This window comes from Capsicum annuum, chromosome 10 (assembly GCF_002878395.1).
Source record: "Capsicum annuum cultivar UCD-10X-F1 chromosome 10, UCD10Xv1.1, whole genome shotgun sequence".
Taxonomy (NCBI): Eukaryota; Viridiplantae; Streptophyta; class Magnoliopsida; order Solanales; family Solanaceae; genus Capsicum; species Capsicum annuum.
The window spans coordinates 164,115,295-164,141,792 of record NC_061120.1 but is presented as its reverse complement, the minus strand read 5'-3'; the positions used below and the strand labels follow the sequence as shown (position 1 = coordinate 164,141,792).

At 37.0% G+C, this 26,498-nt stretch overlaps 1 protein-coding gene and 2 non-coding genes across 3 annotated transcripts; all 3 read right to left on the bottom strand.

Moving 5' to 3' along the window:
• Positions 1-1,668: 1,668 nt before the first annotated feature.
• LOC124888366 lies at positions 1,669-1,758 on the bottom strand. The gene has a single exon (XR_007046492.1). It is a non-coding gene; the product is annotated as a small nucleolar RNA snoR26 (small nucleolar RNA).
• A 55-nt stretch (positions 1,759-1,813) lies between these two features.
• Positions 1,814-1,909, bottom strand: LOC124888368. Its single transcript, XR_007046494.1, has one exon. It is a non-coding gene; the product is annotated as a small nucleolar RNA snoR27 (small nucleolar RNA).
• A 9,238-nt stretch (positions 1,910-11,147) lies between these two features.
• Positions 11,148-26,296, bottom strand: LOC107845984 (ataxin-3 homolog; the record flags this gene model as incomplete). The annotated part of the gene is given in 2 exon segments (XM_016690513.2): positions 11,148-11,961; positions 25,978-26,296. Coding segments are annotated over 2 exon segments (822 nt in total). The 3' UTR covers positions 11,148-11,373.
• Between the last annotated feature and the right edge of the window lie 202 nt (positions 26,297-26,498).

Genomic DNA, 26,498 nt, shown 5'->3' with positions numbered 1-26,498 from the left:
ACAAGTTTCATGACTTTTTATCAAATACACATTATTCTACCTTAGCCATCATAATATCATCAATATAGTGCATTTAGATTCAAACACAATATCTTACCCATATAAAGGCGTCTTAAACATAAATCGATGGGACTTGAATCCAACAGCTTATCATCATGGTACATTAGGACTTTAACCTGATGTCTTATCTTTTCAGTACGACAGAACTTAAATCCATCGTCTTTCCCTCAATCAATGCATTAAAACACAAGCCTAAGCCTTTTGTAAATATTGTAATCACTCTTAATTATAGTCATAAATAAATATAATCATAATATCACCTCAAATATGGTCACATATAAATTGCAATCTCGTCTACAACTTAAATGAACCAACTTTCATTATTTAGTTATATTTAGTTATAATCATTCACTATGTTTATGATGATAAAAACGGATAACCACTAATTCAAACTCTGAACAAATCTCACTTAGAAAATATATCAACCATAGCATAAGATTGAATAAAAACTATACATGTCTTTCACTTTTCAAAAGTGCTCCATTGTATACGAACAAAGTGATTAATTTGAGTTAGGCCCTTATGTTGTTATAGTAATTTGAATAAAAACGTACATGGCATTGGCAAAAGTCAAAATTTATTGTTGTTGCATCTACACGTAATAAGTGGTGATAAAATATTAAACCAACAATATTCAAAGACTACTAATTACTTACCTGATGACTAATTAAATCAATTTTCTCAATAAAATATTTTAAATTCACCAACCATAATACTTCCGGTAATCATATTAGCCTCTTGTTATAAGCGATCGATGTATTGAACTCTTAATACGTATACTAATATAAATCAAATATTTATCAATCAGTCAAATACAGAGAGATTCTTACCATATATAGATAAGAATTAATAGAGCTACCTCGTAAAAGGATATGAGAAGGTCAAACCTTACCATCTAGCCACCGCAGATGTTACCCCCAAAAACAACATCTAAACAAAGCAACTTAATTTATTCTAATATTAGAAACTCATGCTGATAACATGTTATAAAATATAAAATAAAAACAAAAAAAATAGAATGAAAAGAGTAATTTTTATTTCTTATGATTTCTTGATGAGTTTGAATTAACTCTTTTATTTATATATGGTAATATATTCCATATATTTATAACATGATTTTCTAATAGTATTGGATGAATTCATATAATCTACGTGAGTGCTCACAGGATAGATTCTCCTAATTGCTTCTTGATTTCTTCTTATGTTCTTATTTCATTCTTTTTATGTTTTCTTATTCATGGACTTCAATTAATATTATTTTTAAAAACTTTCATGACAATATATGAGAACAATCGCAACTTTCACTACATTTTTGTTTAGTTTTCAAATTTGAAAATATTACATAATTTAATTTAACTCACAAAATTAGTAAAACTAACCATCAACGTGAACGAAGGAAGGAGCATTTGGTTATATCTATCACTAACAAATCAAGGTTGCACTAAACGTTGGTGAATTTTGGGTTATTGCAAAATCAACAAATTAAAAACTAAAATAATTTTTTTGCAAAAAATCAATGATTTTGATTAGGAAATAAGTAAAGCTTTCCAATAGAATGATTCTGAATGGAGTAAAAACGATATGCAAGCAAAGAAAGAAGGAAAAGAAAAGCATCTCAGATAATATTTCCCATGATTATCTTCATTTAATAATCAAAGTGCAAGGATAACGAATTGTATTATTCATCATTGATGCCTTCTACGAGAAAAGGGAGATATTGCATAAAACAAACAAGAAAAGACTAATAGAAGAGATTGGATCTCAGTTAGAAAAATCTTCTTCAATCCCATATAGACTGGAAATTCTAGAAAGATAACGCAGTAATTAAACTAATCATCATTGATCCAAATTCCCAAAAACAAGGAAGAAAAAAATGCAAATGTCGTAAATTAAAGTATTAATTAACTGGAATTTTGTTTTCATTTCTGAATAATACTCAAAAATCTTTTTTCACTTTCACTAATCCCAAACAACTAGAAATGAAAGCTTTGAAAAGGAGGATCTCAGGTATAGAGAAAAGTAATCTACAACATTTCCAATAATATGAAAATTTCAGAACTCAGATAAATTCTTTATCACATCCTTAATCAATCTCAATAACAAAAAATAAACAGTAGATTCAAAAAACAGACGCAAATAATAAGGAAAAATGAAAAAAGATGTTAGATCTCAGAAAAGTGAAATACCAAAAGAATTAATATATCCTCATGTTTAATATATCAGTATTTTCTGTTTCCTCATTGATCCAATGCAAAATAGAGCAAAAAAACATAGACAAACCGAATCACCAAATTGAATTTATAAGTCTATAATACATAGATGCAAATAATACAAGGAAATACATTTAAGTTCTATGTACTCCTAGTCTCTTTCTTTCTCTCTCTCTATATATATATATATATATAAATATATATATATATATTATGAGCTATTCTTCTCATCGGCGCTAGGGTTTTGAGAAGAGCAGGTGGTATTCGCAATATATACATAGAGACTTTGAGAAACAGAGAGAGTGGAAGTTACGACGGCGTTTTGAATATTGAACGAACCCTAGCTGTCATAGTGGAAAAGTTAAATTTGCAACACAAGTCCTCAGTGAAATTTATTGGCCAACTTCAACCTTGGATTTCTTTGAATTATATTCTTAGGTATCTATAGTCCCGTTTGGACAAACTAATTTTTTTCTTAAATTAAAATTGCTTATTTTAAAAATATTGAAGTGTTTGGCCAAGCTTTTGGAAAAAAATAATTTTTTTTGGAGTAAAAACAATTATTTTTCAAAGGTTAAAAAAATAACTTCTTTCTAAAACCACTTATTCGAAAAAAAACTTGAAAAATAAATACACTTAAAACACTTTTGAAAAGTTTAGTCAAACACAAACTGATTCTAATTAAAAATATTTTTTTGAAAAACAATAATAACATATCCAAAAAAAAATTCACAAGTAGGGGCTAGGGAGATTAAAGAAGAGATGCAATTAAACGGGACAAATGAGTTTACAAATTAAGTAGGCTCCTTTAAGTTTTAAAAATTGGGTAAAAATGATTAAAAAAAATTAGTTTTTTTATTTCTACATTTTTGCCTCAATAACAATTAAAGTTGTCTCAACAATTATAGAAGTTGTTCTACACGAAATTGTTGGAAAATTGAATAGTTGTTGGCACAACTAATACAAATGTCAAACAATTGTGTAAAGTTATTTGAAGAACTTAAGCCCTTCCAACTTAATTAATATTGCAGGACCCACTCGTTCTTTTTAATTAATTGGGGACTTGAGAGACATTCTCGCCCCATATTTTCAGGTTTAAGCATACGCAAACCTTACCATTACCTTAGAGACAATGTCTGAATCTGAATGCATATCTGAATGATTAAGATGTTGTCTTCAGATCTGAAAACTGAATGGTTTCAGACTATTGTTTTTCAATATCTGAATATGCAAAGTTTATTTATTTGTATATATAATGAAAAATGTAATTCAAATAAAAAATAATTACATATTAAAAAAATATTTAATTTAATACAGTAAAATTATTATTTGATTTTTAAAAAGTATTTATATTTATTAGTGATAATGGAGATGGTTTGCAATGATGGCGGTGGTGGTAATGACTGATGTTGGTGATAGTAATGTTGGTGGTGATAGTTGTGATGATATAGATGTTTGGTATTGTAGTGACTGTTATGATGGTGATGATTGATAGTGGCAGTGGTAGTGATGCGAAGTTGGTTGATGTTAGTAGTTGGAGGTGTTGATTATGATAGCTTAAAAATGAACACATGGTGGTTGACTATGTTTTGGTAGTAATTGGAGATGTTATTAGCTGTGATGGTGGAGATGATTATTAGTAGAGATATACTAAAGCGATGGTGGTGGTTGAAGTGGTGGTAAAGGTGGCAACACCGGTGACAATGGTGGTAGTGGTGATGGTCGAAGAATGTATGGATGTTGATGATGTGTTAGTGGTAGTTAGCGGTGGCGTTAGTTGTGATAGATGAATTGGTTAGTAGTTGGGATTGGCCGATTTTAGTTGATGATGGTGGCGGTGTTGGTGGTGTAGGCATTGGCGTTGACAATAGTGATAGCGGCGAATATAATTAAAATAATGAAGATGGTAGATATGGTAGCGGATGAAAATAACGGTTAGTAGCAATTATGATTGTGAATGGTGGTTGTGATGGTGGAGGTGGTTGGTGATGGTGGTGGTAGTTAGTGGCTAGGTGGTGGTTGACAATGGTGGTGGTGGCAAAAGTGGTTAGTGGTGGTGACTACTGATTATGGATTAGACTGGTGGTGAACATTATCCAACACAAGAATACCTCTTAATGATTAAGACTTAGGCCTCATTTGTTTGCACTTAATGGAGGTCTGAATCTGAATGGTTCAGACTTCAGACCATTAAGTGTATTTGTTTTTATTAAGATTTTAGCTTTTAATAGGTCTGAATAGGTTTAATCATTCAGATCTAGAACCAAGTCTTAATAGGTCTAAAGAGATATTCTGGTGTTTGATAATATTCACCACTCTATTCATAATCAACAGTCACCACCACTAACCATCTCTGTCACCGCTATCATTGTTAACCACCACCACCAACTACCTCCACCATCACAACCACCATCGACAATAAATATCGCTACCAACCACTATTGTCAATCGCTACCACACCTACTACCTCTATTATTCTATTATATTCACCGCCGCCACCATCGTCGACAGCACCACCATCATCAACCATTACCGGTCAATCCCTACTACTAACTAACTCATCTATCATAACTAGCACCATCACTAACTACACTAATACATCACAACCTCCACATATTCTTCTGCTGCCACCACCATTGTCTCTAGTAACGCCACTTCTACCACCACTTCAACCAGTACAATTTATCTCTATTAACAACCTTCTCCACCATCCCAACAAACAACATCTCCAACTAGCACCAACACATCATCAACCATCATGCATTCATATTTCAGCCAACATAATCAACACCTCAAACTATTAATATCAAGCAACATCACATCACAACCACCACCACCACCATCAATCGCTACCATCAATCACTTCCATCATAACAGTCACTACAATATCAACCATCACAACCATCACCACAAACATTATTTATTACTAACATCAATCATTGTCATCGCAACCACCATTATAAATCATCTCTACTATCACTGACAAACATAAATATTTTTTCTCAATCAAATAATAATTTTATTGTATTAAATTACATGTTTTTATAATATATAATTAATTTTTATTTGAATTATATTTTTTATTTTATTATATATACAAATAAAATTTTTTGCACATTCAGATGTTGAAAAATAAATAGTCTTAATTATTTAGTTTTCAGAGCTAGAGACAACATCTTAATCATTCAGATGTGCATTCAGATTCAAAGATCTGAATCTTAAAAAAAACAAATGCAGCCTTAGTTCCATATCTGAATGATTAAGACATATTCAGACCTATTAAGAGTCAAAATCTTAATGAAAAACAAATGCACTTAATGGTCTGAAGTTTGAATCATTCGGATTCAAACCTCCATTAAGTGCAAACAAATGAGGCCATGGAGAGGTGGTTTCCACAAGACTCAGACCTTACCACTACGCCAGGAATATAAAAAGGTTGTTTCCAAAAGACTCCCGGCTCAAGTGTAGCACATACAAATACTAGTTTGGAATAAGCATTTTTTAAAATAACAACAACAACATACCCGATGTATTCTCACAAAGTGAGGTCTGGGAGTATCAAGTGTACGCAGTCCATACCACTACCTCATTTGAAGTAGAGAGGTTGTTTTTGATAAACCCCCGGCTCAGGACAAATAACAAATGTGATCAAACAAAAATCATAAAAACAACCAACAAAAAAAGGATATCACACCGCTATATAGTAAAAGGAAACAAAATAACCACAAAATGATATTTAAACTAACTATACAAAAATGTTACTAGAACACCACGAACCAGAGGCTACAAGACACTATAGACACAAATAACAACATAATACTCTTCCCTACTTTTATGAAGGTACTCCTAACTACTACCCCTCTACCCTAATCCACATCTTCCACACCTTCATATCAAGGATCATGTCCTTCATAAGCTGTAAATACCTCAGGTCCTGCCTAATCACCTCCTTTCAATATTTCTTCGACCTACCTCTACATGGCCTAAAATCATCCATAGCCAGCCTCTCATACCTTCGAAGCATTCGTGTCCCTCCTCATCATATGCCCGAACCAACATAACCTTACTTCTCGCAGCTTGTCTTCCACTGAAGCCACTCTCACCTTCTCCCAAATAGTCTTATTTCTAACCCTATCTATCCTTGTAAGTGATACGAGAATAATTACAGATATGGACTTGTGAGTATGTAAGTTGGGCCCAAGACTTGGTGTGGAAAATGAAGTATAAAGAAGGACTTAAAAAACCCAAAATCAGCCCATGACTTAAACTTGATGAGAGCCCATTCATTAAAGGGCCTTTTAGTTATTTAACTTTCATTTTGTAATAGCTATTTAAGGAAAATGTTAGGGTTCCATTCAGTAGATTTTGATAGTATTTGTGAGTGTAGAACACTTTTAACAAGCTCTCTCTAGATGGAGGAGTGACCAAACCGAAACTAGGGCACTATACAAGGGTGGAATCACTTGTATGTTGTATTTTCTTGGAAACATTGATGCTTGGGAGGTGGAATCCGAACTTATATCTTTGTAAGAGATAGGTTTATAGTTGTAGGTAGCCTTAAGGGTCCAAGATTTTCCATTCTTGGTTTCTTAAGATTATTCTTTCATGTGGTCTATCTATCTATCCTTTTACTTTCATTATAATCTTGTTTAGAGTTTGTGTTGTAATCTTGTGTTCTTCTTCTTGTTGTTGAATATGAATCTTGTAATCATTGTGTTCACCTTGTTCTTTTTTTGTTGCTGCAAATTTGGTGTTGAAAACACAGCTCTTTATCTCATTATTGTGTTGTAGTAGCGAATCTGAGAGTGGTCTCCATCTTGGTCCTCGAATCCTTAAGATTAGTGAACTATTTTGGAGTGTGTTTGGACTGTTTTTGACCCCATTTAGTGAGTTCCTTGGGCTGTCCCGTATCATTTGGTATCAAAGCCGAGTTTGAGATTTCGTTCCTACGAAGTCAATCTTGGGTTTGTTACTTATAAAATCAAAAAAAAAAACTGAAAACTGCAAAAAAATTCCAGAAAAGTTGAAATCTGTCCATTTTTGTTTCTTGGCAAAAAATTGTGTTCTTGTTGTCTTAGCCGAGATTTATTTGTTGTGTGTCTAGATCTAGTAGTGTTCTTGTTTGTTTTGTTATTTCTAGTGTTAGTCTTTTTGTTCACTAACACTTTTGAGTCTAGATCTAAACTTGAGCTTAAACTTGTTGAAAGTTGTTGTTGTGAACAAGTTAATGGCCATGTATTGATGTTGTTGTTCTTGGCTGTGTGGTGACCTTTCTTGTGGACTTGTGCAGAACATTGTTGGTGTTGTTATTGTTCTTGAAAATTTGTTGTATTCTTGTTGTTCATCACAATCTTCACCCCTTGTTAAGACCAAAATACCACACTAAAGTACTTGGCCGTTTGTTGGAAGTTTGTAGCTGACCTTGTTGTTGTGGAATTGTTGTTGTTCTTGGGAGATTGTTGTTGATTTTCTTGGTAATTGTTGAAGTGTTCTTGATGTTCCAAACCTTCATACCTTGTTAAAATAAAGTGAAAGTTAGATCCCAAAAGGTGAAGGAAAAGTGTGACAACTTTGTTAGTCTTGAAAGACTTGCCATCACTCACCAATTGGTCAATCACATTTCAACCACTTTTCCATAAAACAAGGATCCATGTTTTAAGGAGGGGTATAAGTCTAGTCCAAGACTTTTGAGTCTTGAAATTTGAATTGAAAAAGAAACTCCAAAGACTAGTTTGTGTTTTCCTTCATTGAACAAGTTACACCAAAGTCAAAATTGTAAAAGTTGATCAAGACTTCCCAATTTGGAAAATAAAATTGTTGAGAACCGAGGCTAATCACGGATTGCCACGTCATAAATTACTGTTCACCAACTAATTTTAAGCTCAATTTTTGCTCTTTTAGTTTTATTTTGTGTCTTTAGTTTCGTTTGTTGATTCCAAATCTAATTTACAAGCTAGTACTAGATTGTGAGTTAGTTTTGAAACCGTTCTTCGTGTTAACTTTCCTTTGTGTGTTTTAATTCTTTGAGTCATTGTAATACGTCTTTGTGTTTTCCTTACTCCTTGGAATCCTTGTCAACGTTACATTCACCTGTCAACACCACTTGGAGTACAAGCAAGCTTGCAACACTTGTGAGATTGAGTGCGAGGATCCGAGAGTCAAGAAATAAAAAGAGAGAGTGGGGATGTTTTTGTACAACTAATGTATTTTCTGTTTTTGTAGGTAACTCCTTCGCCATAATGGACACCATTTTGGCCCTCGTTGATACTATGTCCAGAGACCTTGCTAGGGTAAATGTGGGTCTTGAAAACATTTACTCGGATGTGGTAACTATGGGTGAGAGGTTGGATCGAATAGAGAGACGAAGGAACTCTCGTGCTTTTACTCCCGAAACTTTACCTACAAAAGCCAATCCTCCAAGTTCACCACAAAATGCCATAAGACAAGCTACAAATTACCCACAAAATCGAGAACAAGGTAGACCCCTTCCCCTGCTAGTTGATCAAGTCCAACAAGAAGGACTTGTAAGCTAATTTCCTCCCATCCAAGATCCAGAACCGAAGCTCCACATTACCAAAATAGTCCACTTTACCAAATCAATTCTCTCAATCAAAACTCCATTTTACCAAAGCCTACACATCCAAGAAGAGGTACATGGTAGAGAAGGACTTGAAGGATTGGATCCTACGACAATGCTTATATGATGGAGGGAAACTTGAGTCGGATAAGATTGAAGCCGAAACTCAAGATGGAGAGGAAGCCGAGGTTCAAAATGAAGATGTTAGCCGCGAATTGTGTTTGTGTTGCTCTCGGGTCCATCTTGTTGGTGGACTATTTTTGGAGTCATTTTTTATATGTCCCTTGTTGTTATTGAGCTCTTGGGCTCTTCATGTTTTTGCGGACTATTTTTTAGTAGACTCTTTGAAGTGGTCAATTGAACGAGGTAAAGCCGTGAATTTGTGGGCAAATTCCTCTCAAGATGGAGAGGATAATACGAGAATAATTACGGATATGGACTTGTGAGTGTGTAAGTTGGGCCTAAGACTTGGTGTGGCAAATGAAGTATAAAGAAGGACTTAAATACACCAAAATCAGCCCATGACTTAAACTTGATGAGAGCCCATTCATTGAAGGGTCTTTTGGTCATTTAACTTTCATTTTGTAATAGCAATTTAAGGAACATGTTAGGGTTCCATTCAACAGATTTTGATGATATTTATGAGTGTAGAACACTTTTAACAAGCTCTCTCTAGATGGAGGAGTGACCAAACCGAAACTAAGGCACTATACAAGGGTGGAATCACTTGTATGTTGTATTTGCTTGAAAACATTGATGCTTGGGAGATGGAATCCGAACTTGTATCTTTGTAAGAGATAGGTTTATTATTGTGAGTAGCCTTAAGGGTCCAAGATTGTCCATTCTTGGGTTCTTAAGATTATTCCTTCATGTGGTCTATCTATCTATCCTTTTACTTTCATTATAATCTTGTTTAGAGTTTGTGTTGTAATCTTGTGTTCTTCTTCTTGTTGTTGAATCTGAATCTTGTAGTCATTGTGTTCACCTTGTTCTTTTTGTGTTGTTGCTAATTTGGTGTTGAAAACACAGCTCTTTATCTCATTATTGTGTTGTAGTAGCGAATCCGAGAGTGGTCTCCATCTTGGTCCTCGAATCCTTAAGATTAGTGGATTGTTTTGGAGTGTGTTTGGACTGTTTTTGACCCCATTTCGTGAGTTCCTTGGGCTGTCCCGTATCAGTAAGTCCACACATCTATCGTAACATCCTCATCTCTACCACCTTCAACTTTTGAATGTGAAAGTTCTTTACGGGCCAACACTCCGCTCCATATAACATAATTAGCTGGTCGGACCGCTACTCTGTAGAACTTACCTTTAACCTTAGGATGCACCTTCTTATCATACAAGACATCTGAGGCAAGCCTCCATTTTAACTACGCTGCACCAATACGGTGCGTAACATCCTCGTTAATTTCATCATTCCCCTAAATCATAGACCTAAGATACGTGAAACTCTCCATCTTCTGGATGGCCTGAGAATCCAGTTTCACAACTACGTCATCCTTATGCGACAAATCACTTCAAGTACTCTATTTTGATCTTTATCAAAACTAAATCCTTTAGACTCGAGGGTCTGTCTCCAAATCTCCAGTTTATCCTTTAAAGTAAGATTATTTTAAAAACTTGGCAAAAACAACAGGCTACTGGTTTGGAATGTTCTTCTCGAAATTTGAGTTCACATATTTCAGTTTCGCAAATGTTCGTTTGAACCTTTTCTGTAAAAGAGGCTGATTTATGTAAATATCTTTCTTTTTTGGCCACCATTTAGTTTGTTCTTATTTTTAAAAAGCTGCTTAGATATAATACTTTAAGAATTAGCTTTTTAAAAAGATATAAAACTTGGATGTAATATTTTCTCATATACTGCTCCACATTGAAGCAGTCATAGTGCAGTTTATAATTGGTAGATGCCAATTGGCCTAAATTTTATACAATATTTGTACTAAAAATACGTAAGAATTTGACTTAGTGGATAATGAAAGTAGTATAAAGTCTCAAATTCAAATCTGAGAGACAAAGCACGTATTATAAGTTACCACTAGGTGCGCACAAATTGACCGAACACCACCGTTTGTTAAAAAAAAAAAAAAAAATCTCATAAACATTCTTATCCCGGTAATGATTAACGAGTGACGGACCCAAAGTTAGTAATCGACATTTACCTATAAAGAGCTCAGTTCAAATAATCTAAACAAATGGTATAAAGCAATACTTACATCCATAAAATGTACAAGGAGCAAATAAGAAAAAAGGAGGAAAAAATGAATAAACTGTATCAAAGAAACGACCACAAAGTACAAATTCCAGGAAGAGCAAAGTTTCTCATTTTTCTTTTCAAATTGTATAAAAATCTTGCTCAGCCATCCAAAAACATCACTCTGTATATTTTTTTTCAAGAAAAAAAGAAACAACATCATAGTTTATGCCTCAGATTTATGAACTACTATCCAGTATCGGATGCAATTATGAAAGAAAAAACAGTTGATAAGTTTTTTTGGCTTAAAACACCGTAAAATGTTTCCCCTTGTCATGCATTAGCTGCACTATTGTCCTTATTTTCATTTTCCAAGGCATCATCAGGTTTGCTGCTGACAGCGTGGGAAGCATCCATCAAGCTGGCAGCGATTGCAGCTTTCAGATCCTCATCTTCTTGATCTAAAAGTGATGTACCTTGTTCCTCGTACTGGTGGTAGGGATCAGAAGGCCACTGACTTTGACCACTTCTGCTACCTGTTCTCTGTGCAGCACTGCAGGACTTGGTAATCCTCTCCGCATCTTCTGGTAACAGCCACTGTCCAAATCCACTAGAAGCTTCAGAAGAAGACATTGGACATTCCTTGGGGAACTTTCCCCTCACGAGGAAAATGCTCCAGCCAAAGCCTTTCAAGGAGTCCAGATATGCTGAAAGGTAAAATTTGGAAAGGTGCTCGGGAGCTGCCTTAAGACTGTCAAAGTTGTACCACTCCCCATTTACTTTCCTGATACAGAACCAATGGTTCAGCAAGTGACAGATAAATGCATTTTCCAGTTCTGGGTCAATCTGAGCCGGCTCAGCAACTGGGCTGTCTAGTGGAATGATTTGCAGATCCCACACCTCCAATGCCTTTTGCAAAACCTGTCACCAAATTTCAAGTCAAAATTTAGCTCCTACAGCCAAAGCAGAAAGGTGATCTAAGGAAAATCATTGGAAAATAAGCATGGTAGTAGCAGGATTATGCTAGCCGTACGGTCATAGTGCATCTCTTCACTTAGCGGAAACTAGTTAAATCACATGTTATTTGTCTCTCAAACTCAAACACATCAAACAAAACCTTGTGCTAGATAAATGGGCATAAACTCAGGCTAAATCTAGATACCAGGCAGGGGACAAGCTAGAGTTCTGCGCCTCCCACCATAATTTTGTTGTCTGGTACTTCAACTTTTAACTCGAATTCACTAGCCCAATATATTAAATGTTGACCTCAAAATCATTACTACCAGCATATCCATTGAAAAGGTGATCATTCACCAGAAAGGATGCACAACATGAAAACAAACAAGAATGCACATTGCATTGAAGAAAGAAGAATTACAAAAAGGATAACCAGACCTTTAAATTCCAAAACAGCATACAGACATACAATTTGGAACATTACAATTAATTGGTGGTTCTCAAGACACAAGGCTAAGTGACGGATATGAGCATCACCCCGCCTCTTAAACACTTTCTGCGGTAATTACGCTCTCTATAAACTTACCCACAAATGTGCTCTTCATACATTAAAATAAACCACAAGGGATGTTGATGATTATTATCATTTCTTCTATATCTATTGATAAAATAGGGTTGCTGGTCACTACCATTATCACAAAAAACGGGGCTTGCGATGCTTTAAGTTTCTGATTGATTGAATTAATGAATTTGAACTCTATCAAATATTTAAAGTATTTGACAAGGGTTTATATATCATATGCCTTTATGCACATGATTACTCTTTAATCTTTACACTGGGAGGCAAGGATGTGATATTCGATTATGAGACTAATATCAGACAGCACCTATACTAGTCACAAAGCTACTTCCAATCTTTCCTAGGTCAGTTTGTGTGCATCTCCATTAACCTATTCCACCAGGTATCAGCTATCTCTTTTGAGCAAAAAGCATCAAGCTGCTTCTAATCAAAACTCTTCCACAACTTGCCCTAAATTATAGATAGAGACATAAAGTACATCAAATTAATTTCGAAATGAGGATAAAATGAAAGGTATAACTAAAGAAGAAACCAGAGTCATCTGCAAACATTTGCAGAACAGGAATCAGAGAAAAAAATTCACCAACAGTTCTGCGAACAAAATGTCTCAGAAATATACCGACTTTCATCTATATTATGTTCTCTCCTCCATATTTTTCTCAAATTCTATCACTTCTCTTTTCTCTTTTTTGGTTATTTCGGACAATAGCAGTGTCGAGCCAACTTTGCATCCTGAGTTATCCATCAAATACCTGCTACCCATAAGCACATGTCGAGTAAGTCTGTCCCCCTAAAACTATGGCAGATGACAAGAATTCACTTAGTTTCACCTTTTGGATTCAAACTTCGCTAGGTTGTACTCCACCACTTTGACCACTAAGCAACATCCCAGGGCCTTTTCTTCACTTCCTTTTTTTATAAAGGGGAATTGCCTGGGAGAGCCTCATACTTGTTCAGGTTTGTCATCCCGGCCCCATGTACTTCACGAGGTTCCAAATCAAATGCATATTTTAAACGTCTCTGACTGTTAACCAAACCTTTGCAGCGGTAATTGTACAGAGTTGGACAAAATACGTGAACTGCATGCAAATCAGGAGCGCAAATACGAATAATTTTGATTTAGAGGAAGCAAGATCAGAATAAAATAAAAATAAAAGGACACAAGAAATCTAAAAAGGAATAAAGAGCAAAAAACCCTTTTATTTTTATTTCCTGGAAGAAATAAATTCACGGCTAAAGAAATTTGGACGATTCTGAAACATAAGAACTGAAAATTACTCTAGGACTCGTCAGGGATACCTCGTAAGCTCAACCCAGATGTGGTCCACTCCGTGCTTGATGGAAACAAATTACTTGTCAACCCAAAACACCTACTTGACTTCTTTGATTGGTTCAATCAGAAAGCTGGTAGGACTCAACACATTGATTCTTTCTCCATCCTTGCTTTGGCTTTGTGCAATTCAAACAATTTTGCACCCGCCAAGCACGCGTTTGATGAAATCATTCAGAGATGATATCCAGTAATGGATAACATCTGCTTGTCAGAGGAGTGATAGAAACCCATGGGGTCTAATGTTTAAAGTTTATTTTTATTTAGGAGAGATGAGAGGTAGACCAATGGATCAAAGGGGATTCAAGGTCGGGGGAGGGGGGGAATTTGGTCCGATTCCTTATGGTAGAGGAAACTTTGGAAACCGGCCCCAAGGTCCATGATCAATGGAATCAACAACGTAATCGAGATCGAGATGTGGGTATCAATTCCATCAAGGTTAGTCTTCCAACTTTCAAAGGCGAGAGTGATCCTGAAGCATATCTCTCATGGGAGTCCTCATGTGAAAGGATCTTCCAAGTCAATGATCTCACCGAAGAGAAGAAGAGTATTATTTTTTAAATTATTTAATTTTAATATTTTTAATCTGACATGTAACATGACATCTATATATTGTTATTTTTTGTCTTGGAAGCAGACATGGAGGCAATTAAACAACACACACCATGGACCTTGGAAAGAGGTTCTTAAAATATGCATTTTGATCAAGTTACAGTGCCTACTTAAAACCCCGTGGAATACAGGGGCCGTGATGATAACTATAGCAATATAAGATCGAGGCAACATCTGATTATATCCCTGATATCCTGCAATGTGGAGATTGGGAGCAACAAAATCATATTTCAAGTTTGACAGTTGGTGGTTGAATACTAATGGGTCTGTTGAAAAAGTTAAAAGAGTTGGTGGACATCATTTGTTTTTCCAGAAAAACCTGACTACAATTTAGCTTTGTAAAATGAAAGCCATGAAAGGTAAACTGAGGGAATGGAGTAAAACCAACCAAGGCAACCTGAAAGTACAGAAGTCAAACTTGCTCAATCAACTGGCAGTGTTGAACAAGGTACTGGAAGGCATAATCTCAATGGAGGAGGAAATGGTAGAGAAGGTATCCTTGCTAATAATGAACTTCTGAAGAATGAAGGAAGTGACTTGGAGTCAAAAATTTAAGGCCATTTGGTTAAAGAAAGGAGATAGGAACAAAAAGTTCTTCCATAGACTGCTAAGCCCACAAAAGATGTTGACCATTTAATGATCCAGGATAAATTAATATCAGAGCAACAGAGAATCAAGGATGAGATTATGGAATTTTACAAAAAAAAAAAACTCTACACTGAGACTAAAGAGTGGAGGCGTGCAAGCAACTTCGAGAATTCTCGAACAATAACTGAGGAACAAAAGGAGCTACTGCAGAGCAGATTTGAAGAACGAGAAGTCCCAAGATGTTCGAAAATGTGTGCTATGGATAAGGCACTAGGCCCTCATGGCTTCAAAATGGGGCTTTATCAAATGCTGGAAGGTGCTCAAACAGGACATCATGGAGGTATTTCACAATTTCCATTCTAACGCATTCTTTAAAAGGAGTTTCAATGCAACCTATGTGGCTTTGATACCTAAAAAGAAAGGTGCAAAGGAGTTAAGGGACTTCAGACCTATAAATCTCATAGGCAACATTTACAAGATTATTGCAAAAGACCTGTCTGAGACTGAAAAGGGTAATGAAAGAATTGGTAGATTCACAACAGAATGGATGTCATACTTAAGGCCAATGCAGTAAGTAGCGGACTCAAGACAGAAGTAGAAAAAGCCCGGTATTCTTTGCAAGCTTGATATTGAGAAAGCATATGACCATGTGAATTGAAATTTCTTACTAAGCATGCTACAATAGATGGGTGTTGAGTGAAATAGATAAAATTTTGTGTTTCTACTGTCAGAATTTCAGTCATTATTAATGGCTCCCCAAAAGGAATTTTTCCAGCTCAGAGAGGTCTCAAGCAGGGTGACCCCTTGTCCCCTTCTCTTTACATAGTTGTCATGGATAGGTTAAACAATTTGATCAAAACTGCCAATCTTAATGGGTGGATTAAGGGCTTTGAGGTAGCCATGGATGGTCATTACAGCCAGGAGATTACACATCTCCAACATGTTGATGACAACTTGATATTCTGTGATGCAGAACTAGAGCAATTGAGAATTCTGAGAATTATCTTAGTTCTTTTTGAAGGTATTTGTGGGTTGCATATTAATCCGAGAAAGAGTCAGCTTTTTCGATTAAAGAAGTAACAAATATGGAGGCTTTGGCAATGATTCTGGGGGAGAAGTAAAGGCGCTTCCTTCTACTTATCTTGCATGTCACTGGGGCAAAATCAAAGTCTGCAGGGATCTGAAACAATCTCATGGAGAAATGTGAGAAAAAGCTTCCAAGATGGAAGTGCCAATATTTGTCAACAGGAGGGACTCTCACCCTGATTAATTCATTCCTAGATTCTTTGCCTACTTATATGATGGCCCTCTTTCCCATACGTGTGGGAGTCATAGAAGACTTGACAACATAAGAAGGGTTTTTCTGTGGTAGGGCAATAAAGAAAAGAGGTGTATCATCTGGTAAACTGGAAAGATGTAATCATTGAGGCCCAAGATTAATTGGGGATTAGAATTTGACGAATCATAGCAAAGCACTCAAATTGAAGTGGTTAGGGAGATACTCTCAAGACTCTCAAAGCTTATGGAGCATGGTGATCAAAGCTAAATATGAAGTGGAGGAGAACTGAATGACTAAACCAGTTAACTCAACTTATGGTGTTAGTCTTTGGATATCTGGTTTCTATCAGGGTACTATGGCAAACTCTTAAAGAGTAAAATCTATCAGAGTACAGAATGGTAGTTGAACTTCTTTTTGGAATGACAACTGGCTGGGGAATGGAGCACTGAAGGTTTTATTTGCTGATATTTTTGCTCTAGCTCAGCACAAACAGAGATCTATAGCTGAAATGTGCACTACTCAAGGTTGGAATCAGATACTTAGAAGAGACTTGTTTGGCTAGAAGATGAATAGAATGATTTACAAGCAACTGGATTGGAGCCTGATACTAGGAAGACACATGAATGACCGGAAGATGAATAGAATGATTTACATGCAACTGGATAACTTCACAGGAACTCAGAACGGAGATGACAAATTGAGACGGCAGGGACATAGCAGTATTAATGTGGCCTATAAAATGTTATACCAATCTAGAAACCAAGTCGCCAACTGGCCCTGGAAACATATATGGAAGACTAAAATGCCATATAGGATTGCCTACTTCTCATGGTTACCAGCAAAGGAAGTGGTGTATGTGGTGCTCACACAGGAAATTTAATTAAGAAAAAGTGGATTCTTTATTCAAGATATTTCTTATGTGAAAAGAAGGTGGAGATAGTTGGCCATTTATTTGCACCAAGGGTGTGGCCTAGTGGTCAATGAAGTGGGATGAGAACCTGAGGTCTCAGGTTCGAATCAGCAGAGGCGAAAAACACTAGGTGATTCTTCCCATCTGTCCTAGCCTTGGTGGACAGAGTTACCTGGTATCTGTTGGTGGTGGGAGGAGGCAGGTATTCCGTGGATTTAGTCGAGGCGCGCGAAAGCTGGCCTGGACACCACGGTTATCAAAAAAAAAATAGTTGGCTATTTATTTCTTCACTGTAGAATCACCAACCAGTTAAGGAAGATCATCATTAATCTCAGAGATATAGCCTGGACAATGCCTACAAAGATTACTGAAGCTCTCTTTAGCTGGGAAGCAACTGGAGCAGATCAACAGCTGACAGAAACAAATGGGAGGATGGTTCCTGCTTGCATTTGGTAGACAATTTGGAGAGAACTGAATTCTAGATGTTTTGAGAACAACAGCAACAGTACAAAAGATCAAACTTAATTGTATTCTACTATTTGTTTTTTATGCAACCAGGTCTACTCAGAAGATGCTATATGACTAAGACACACTAAGGGGTCGTTTGGTAGGGTGTATAAGATAATAAGAATACAACAACAACAAACCCAGTATATTCCCACATAGTGGGCTCTGGGGAGGGTAGAATGTACGCAATTCATACCACTACCTCCGACGAAGTAGAGAGGTTGTTTCCGAAAGACCCCCGGCTCAAGACAAAGGACCGTATTCAAACGTCACAAGCATACACCATGATGAAAATAACAGCGATACAACAACCACAAAAAACAAAGTACATTAACCAACAAAGGGCACCCCACTGCCCCAACTCTAGCACTACCACCCAAGCTACACCAAACTCTGCTAACTACAGCCTATGACTTGACCACCCCCCTACCCCTCTACCCTAATACTCTTCCTCCAAACCTTCCTATCGAGGGTCATGTCCTCAGTAAGCCGTAATTGCTCCATGTCACGTCTAATCACTTCTCTCCAGTATTTCTTCGGTCTACCCCTACCCCGCTTGAAACCATCCAAGGCCAACCTCTCACACCTACGAACTGGAGCATCCGTGCCCCTTCTCATCACATGCCCAAACCATCTCAACCTCACTTCCCGAATCTTATCCTCCACCGATGCCACTCCCACTTTCTCCCGAATAATCTCATTCCTAACCCTGTCAGCCCTCATGAAACCACACATCCAACGCAACATCCTCATTTCCGCCACCTTCAACTTCTGAACGTGAGAATTCTTAACCGGCCAACACTCCGCTCCATACAACATAGCCGACCGGACTGCAACTCTGTAGAATTTGCCTTTAAGCTTGGGAGCACCTTCTTATCGCATAAAATTCCCGAGGCGAGCCGCCATTTCAACCAACCTGCCCCAATACGGTGAGAGACATCCTCATCAATCTCTCCATTTCCCTGAATCATAGACCCAAGGTACTCTTAAAACTATCCCTCTTACACATCACCTGAGACTCCAACTTCACTACCACCTCGTGCTCTTTCCTCGAGTCACTAAACTTGCACTCCAAGTACTCCTCCGTCTTGGTCCTACTCAACCTGAAACCTTTAGCTTCTAGGATTTGTCTCCAAACCTCCAACTTATCATTAACACCTCGACGTGACTCATCAATCAAGACTACATCATCCGCAAAAAGTATACACCATGGCACCTCACCTTGAATACTTCGTGTCAACACATCCATTACCACGGCGAATAAAACGGACTAAGAGTCGATCCCTGGTGCAACCCCGTCAAGACCGAAAAATGCTCAGAATCCCCTCCCACGGTCCTTACCCGAGTCGTCACCCCCTCGTACATGTCCCTAATCGAATAAATGTACGCCACAGGGACCCCCTCACCTCCAAGCATCCCCAAAGAACCTCCTTAGGGACTTTGTCATATTCCTTTTCTAAGTCAATAAACACCATGTGCAGATCCCTCTTCCTCTCTCTATACTGCTCAACCAGTCTCCGCATTAGGTAAATTGACTCAGTCGTCGAGCGATCAGGCATAAATCCAAATTGATTCTTCGAAATAGACAGTATCTTCCTCAACCTCCGCTCCACCACCCTCTCCCAAATCTTCATCGTGTGACTCAACAACTTAATACCACGGTAGTTGTTGCAACTCTGAATGTCACCCTTGTTCTTATATAAAGGAATCATTGTTCTCCATCTCCATGCCTCGGGCATCTTAGCGGACTTGAAAATGTTGTTGAACAAATCGTTCAGCCACCTCAACCCTGCCCCGCTAGCAAACTTCCAAAAATCCACTGGAATCTCGTCGCACCCTGTCACCCTGCCTCTCGCATCTTGCGAATTGCCTCATAAACCTCCTCCACCTTAAAGCGCTGACAATAGCCGAAATCGAATTCTTCGGTGTGCTCCAACTCCTCTAACACAATGCCTCTGTCCCCCTCATCATTCAGGAGCCTATAAAAATACGACTGCCATCTTTTCTTAATAAGAACGTCTTCCACCAACACTCTGCCATCTTCCCCCTTAATGCACTTGGTCCAGATCCCGACCCTTACGCTCCCTAGCTCTGGCAAGCCTATACAGCCTCTTTTCCCCGCCTTTCTCCTCTAAACCCGCATATAATCTCTCAAACGTTGTTTAGCAGCGGAGACAGCTAACTTAGCCTCCTTCTTAACTAACTTGTACTCCTCCCTGCTCACCCGCCTATCCTCTTCATCCTTACTCTCAACCAACTTAACGTAAGCCGTCTTCTTCGACATTACCTTCTTCTTAACTTCTTCATTCCACCACCAATCTCCCTGATGCCGGCCAGACCAACTCCTCGAGACACCCAAAACCTTTCTAACCGTCTCCTTGATGCAACCCGTAGCCATGTCCCACATACTATCCACGTCCCCCCTACACTCCCAAGCCCCTATCCCCTCCAACTTCGCCCCTATCTCCATAGCACTAACCGGGGTCATGTCACTCCACCTGACTCTAGGTCGACCCTCCCTACCCCTTCTGTTCTTTCCCTTCTTAATAACCAAGTCCATCACCAGAAGTCTATGCTGGGTCGCAAGATACTCACTCAGAAAGACCTTACAATCCTTACACAAAGTTCTATCCCCCTTCCTAAGCAATAGAAAGTCAATCTGAGTCTTGGCTAACCTACTACGAAAAGTAACCAGATGTTCCTCCTTTTTCGGAAAGCAGGAATTCACTACCACCAACTCAAAGGCCCTCGCAAAATCCAAAAGAGCGACTCCTTCATCATTCCTATCCCCAAAACCAAAGCCTTCATGCACATCACCAAAACCTATCGGTAAATCCCCGATGTGCCCATTGAAGTCCCCTCCTATGAAAATCTTCTCCGAGCTAGGCACACCACGAACCACCTCATCCAAAACCTCCCAAAATTTCCTCTTCTCCTCCTCGTCCAGGCCCACCTGTGGCGCATAAGCACTACAAATGTTCAACGTAACCCCCCCTCCCCCCCAAAATATAATATATTAGTAATGCAAGTAATAGTTATGCTTACATTAGGTATGCTGAAATTATTCTTATGCAGTGTTTGGTTTGGTGCGTTAAAAATAACTTGCATTGCATATTTATTTTTTAAAAAAATTATTTACAAAAACACCCTCCACAAATATAATGGAAATAATGTGGAAAAGGTTTTGAGGGGCTATTGTGTCTTTAGTCATGCTAATGCATGCATTAAAATCCCTTGCATTGTTAATACAATGGTTTCCCATAGATTAGTAATGAATAGCATAATACCAAATAGAGTGTGTAATTAAAGCTTGCGTAGTTATACATAGGTTGCAAAAGTGTACCAAAACAAGGTATTAGTAATACATAGAGCTAATGCATGCATTAAGTTAATAATGCATCCTACCAAACAACCCCTAATTTACTCGGATTCTTCACTTTCGGTTCCGCACCCGTGTTGAAGCGACATGAGTGTGGGATCCGTACCGGATCTGGTCAAACAATTTTGGGTACTTTGACCAAAATTGACTAGGAAAATCGGGATAAATCTAATGATTTTGTAATCAAAACAAAAGCTAAGGTGAAATTGAAGAAAATGGAATACCTTGTTACTGCTCATCCTTTTATCTCCTTTCAGGATTCTCCTCTTCATCAATGTTTTCTCCACAAGTTTTCAACCTAACATCTCATAATTTAGGTTTTATAACTCTCGTTGTAAAATGAATATTATGGATGTTCATGTGACCTCCTTGGTGCCCAAGAAAATCAATAACTTTGTGCCCAAGAATGAGGACTCCACTACAAACTTGGTTTATGAAACATATAGTCAAAAGAGAAATACTATGAAACATATGAATCAAAAGATATGAAACATAGGAATCAAAAGAGAAGAAAAATACTATTACTCCCATTTTCTCTCTACTTGTCTTCTATTACTTCTAATCTAGTACTTTTTTCTATTTTATAACATCGTATGTTTCAAAATACTGGGAGAATGGCTATTTATAAGCCAACATATACTTGGCCATCAAGTTTGTAACGGGGCCCTCATTCTTGGATACAATGTAGCGGGGCCTTATTCTTGGGTACAATATTATTGATTTTCTTGAACACTAAGGATGTCACATACAACACTCCCCCTTGGATGTCTATGTAAAAGATTGGAATATTACCATTACTCTTGTACAACAAAATCATTGTACTCCAACTCCACTCATTTGCATTCCAGTCGCCCTAAAAATGACATTAAACAACTCAGTTAACCACTTCATACCTATTTGGCACGCATTCTTCCAACATTTCACCGAGCTCTCATCTAGAGGGGTCGCTCTTCCTCTCGTCTTAGCAATTTCCCCCTTGACCTCCACAGACTTTATGAACCTACAATACCCAAAATCCTACGGCTCTCGGAATGCCCTAACTCCCTTGGCATAATATCGTTGTCCCCTTGCTCATTCAAGCCCTAGTTCTACATCAAAAGTTTTCTATGTCTATTTCAAGTTTATGAATTTTGATGTTGGTTCTAAATTTAGATTTGAACAATGCAAGAAGAATAAGATATAATAAGATATCATATTCTGATAGTTTAACAGCTCACCTGTAATTCAAATGTATAGGGCCTCAATTAATTTTGACAACAAAAGTAGCGATTGTCTTTACTTACATGGCTTAGGACCAAATTGATCACTTTTTGAATACATTAAGCACCAATAGTTAAGAAAAAGAATAAAGACCATGTCCATCATGTTTATATATTAAGGACCAAATGGAATTAAAGTCCATACATATAAGGACCATTTTAATCATTGATTTGTTTACACATTTTCTCAAATCCATAATTCAAGACTCTTTCTGAAATCCTACTTTTCCTAAAGTTAATATAGCCTAATATAAATCAACCTTAAATGCAATTAAAGGAGGTTCCGCGATCATTACTGTTATGGAAATTTAGCTAACTGCTTAAGTAAGTTTTCATATTTAGAGAATAACATAATAAATTGATTTTACAAACTTCACCCAAAAATCAAAGATTGCAACAGTAAAGATGAAGAGATTTGAGAATGAATTGTTTGATTATTTCCTCAAACATGTTCTACCGTTGGGGTTTATATAGTGTTTACAAGTAATCCCAAAAAGAAAGGGAAGTATGCAAGCATCCTAACCAGGAAAGGAAAGAAAAGTAATTCCTAATAACTCATATTCCAATTTCACAACTAAAGGGATTCTAAATATTTCATATATACACAAGGAATGGGTTCTTGCGATACTAATAATGTCCTAATTCTTAACAACAACAAAGACTCCACATAAGAAAAATTAAGAATGAACGAGCACACGTGTCTACTCTGGACGAGCAACTAAATCTTTAAAACGTTGCCAAACTCATTAGGAGCTTATACTTCACAATTTAACATCCTCAACTTGCTATCAGTTACCACTCTGAATTAGAAAATTAAAACTTGTGTGAAGAATCGTAAACAATTCAAGGAGAGAATTGTCATCCATTAAGACTTAGAGGCTAAGTTGCTAGGACACAAGTGTGGGTGTTCGACACGGGTACGGATCTAGAGGGCGGATCCTTCACGGTCTCAATTTAAAGACTCGGGGATATGGATTTAGGGATGGATACGGGTGCGGGGATTCGGCGAAAAATAATTTAAATATCTAATAGAGTTATAAAACATAAATTATGAGATATTATTTGGAAAACTTGAGGAGGAAATATTATTCAAGAATAGAATCCTAAAAGGACATAAAAAGAAATGCAATCACATAGAAATTTCTATATACAAGGTATTCCATTTTCTTCAATTTCACGTTATCTTTTGTTTTGATTACAGAATTTCTTAAATTTATCCCAGTCAATTTTGGTCAAAGTACCCAAAATTGGTTGACCAGATCAAGTACGGATCCCACACCCATACCTACACCCATGTCGTGTCGACAAGGGTACAGCACCGAAAGTGAAGAGTCCAAGTAACTTAGCTTAGAGGATTTTCTATTCAACAATAGAGCAAGTGAACTAGCACAGAATTGGAGCTACCCAAGATTGACTAAGTTCTACTCCTATTCAAGCTCGATTGAGGTTTTAGAAAATCAAGTTCGCCTAATTACATGTTTGTGCATTATACAAATCAATTAGCTAGGAACAAACATATTTGGCATACACATGACAGGACTAACTAAACCATAAAATACCTTTTTTAATGGTATTTCCTGATCCAGCTTGGCACACCTAGTCTATTTCACGGGGTATTGCAACCTTTCACGAGCACGGGTATCAAGTAGATGGAAAATCCCTTACTACTTTTGCCTTTGTTGGGATTTGGAGTGAGAACTCATACAGACCTCCTCTCTATAAGACCATAAGGACAAAAAGAGTAATGATTCTTATTCTACAAATCCAATACAGTCAAACCTCTCTATAAGAGCATCGTTTGCTCCAATATTTTTTGGTTGCTATAGCGAAATGTTGTTTTAGAGAACATATGATGAAACATAACATGAAAGATGACTTCCACATAAAACATGGTTGTTATAGTGAAATATTGTTATAGAGAACGGTTGTTATAGAAAGGTTTGACTGTACGTGGTAGTCAATCTATAATCAAGATGACCTTCAGCGGGAGCAGTTCAAACCCGTCGTGGAGTAGGATTATGAGTTTCAACATAGGATTTCAAAATGATTTGAATTGGTCAAGCTACAACTTTCTTGTTAACGCTAAATATTCATGAAAACAAAAAAATCATACAATAAAAACTTGGAACTACAGAAAGCTTCTCGCAATTTCGTTATCATTCTTTGTCTTAAATCAGCATTATCCAAAAGCTGACTAACTAAGTTGCTCGGACTCGGGTGTGGGTGTACGATACGGGTACGGATCTAGAGGTCGGATCCTTCGCGGTCTCAATTTAAAGATTCGGGGATATGGATCTAGGAATGGATACGGGTGTGGGGATTCGGCAAAAAATAGTTTAAATATCTAAAAATAGAGTTATAAAACATAAATTATGAGATATTATATGAAAAACTTGAGGAAAAAATATTGTTCAAGAAGAAAATCTTGGAAGGAGATAAAAAGAAAAGCAATAACATAGAAATTTCTATATACAAGGTATTCCATTTTCTTCAATTTCAACATAGCTTTAGTTTTGATTACTAAATTTCTTAAATCTGTCCGGACTTTTCCAGTCGATTTTGGTCAAAGTACCCAAAATCGATTGACCAGATCGGGTACGGATCCCACACCCACAGCAATGTTGTGTCGACACGGGTCTGGCACCAAAAGTGAAGAGTCCGAGTAACTTAGCTAACTAATACTAACCCCTTGAGTTGCGCCATTGGTCACCCAAAGTCAAACACAACAAAACAAAACACCAAAATAAGCAACTTACATATCAATTTTCCTACAATCTTTACTTCCATCTGCTCAATAAAAAGGCAAAAACACTAACTACACATAAATTAAGCTTCCATTCACAAAATCACCGCAAAATCATAAGACTTCAGTTTTCAATTAGCATAGAACGCATATAAGTGAAAAACCCAAGTGGGCATCCAGCCGTGAAGAGCTAAAGTAACAATCTTGGAAACCAAAGGTCCAAATCCTTCTGGTCTACCTAGGGTTTGATGGCACATTTTAGCGATACATATACCAGTATATTGGTGGAGGTGTACCCAACCTAATTAATCTGACCTAGACCATCATGCAATTTAAAACAACTACTCCCTCAGCCCCAATTTATATGTCACTTTTCGAATTTCAAAGATTCAAACAAGTCTTTCTTTGACCGTAATTTTTTCATATATCATTTGAATATTTTGAATTGCCAATTATTTGTAACTTATAGAACTTTTTACGTAGTTCTCAACTATATAAATTTTACAACAACAACAATAACATACCTAGTACAATCCGACAAAAAATGGGGCCTGGGGAGGGTAGAATGTACGCAAGAAAGACCGTCCAAAGCAATCCGAAAAAGTAACAGACGAACAGGAAATAGCAGATAATAAGAAAAACAACAGATAGTAACACAGACACCCAAGCCCTAATTCATATTAAAAACTATACTGTTTGACTCTTGAAATTCGAAATGTAACGTAAATTAGAACAGACAGAGTATATTACAAATAAGGAATGAATAAGCATAAAGTAGACAAAGTGAGTGAACCTGGATACTAAAATCGCCGTCAAGGGAAACATTATGAGACTCTTCAGGAACAAAATCGCCGCCACCTTGAACCATCATCTGCCGTTCCGTACGGTCAAGATCGGAAGCTACAGCCGCTAAATCGAACTCAGAGAAAAAAGGACCTTGTAAAATGGTGTTTACACAATGTACAGCACAAAGCTTAGATTCTTGTACCTCATGGTACAACATCCCTCCATTGCTTACTCCTTCCATTTTTTCTCCTCAAATTTCTTTGCCTTATCAATTAGCTAAAAACCTTGGGTTAAGGTTTTGATTAGTATAACCCTCTCTTTGTTAGTTTTTTTTTTTTTTTTTTTTTTGACGAAATGAATGAATTTAGTAAATGGGAATGTGGAGTTCACATTATTTTGGAAGGTAAATTTGGTAAGACTTGCAAGTACAAAAACTTGCCAATCTTACTTTACACGTCATTTGATATTCTTGGGCACAACTCCAAAGGAAGAATGTTTAGCAAAACGAATTCACAAAGTATTGAAGAG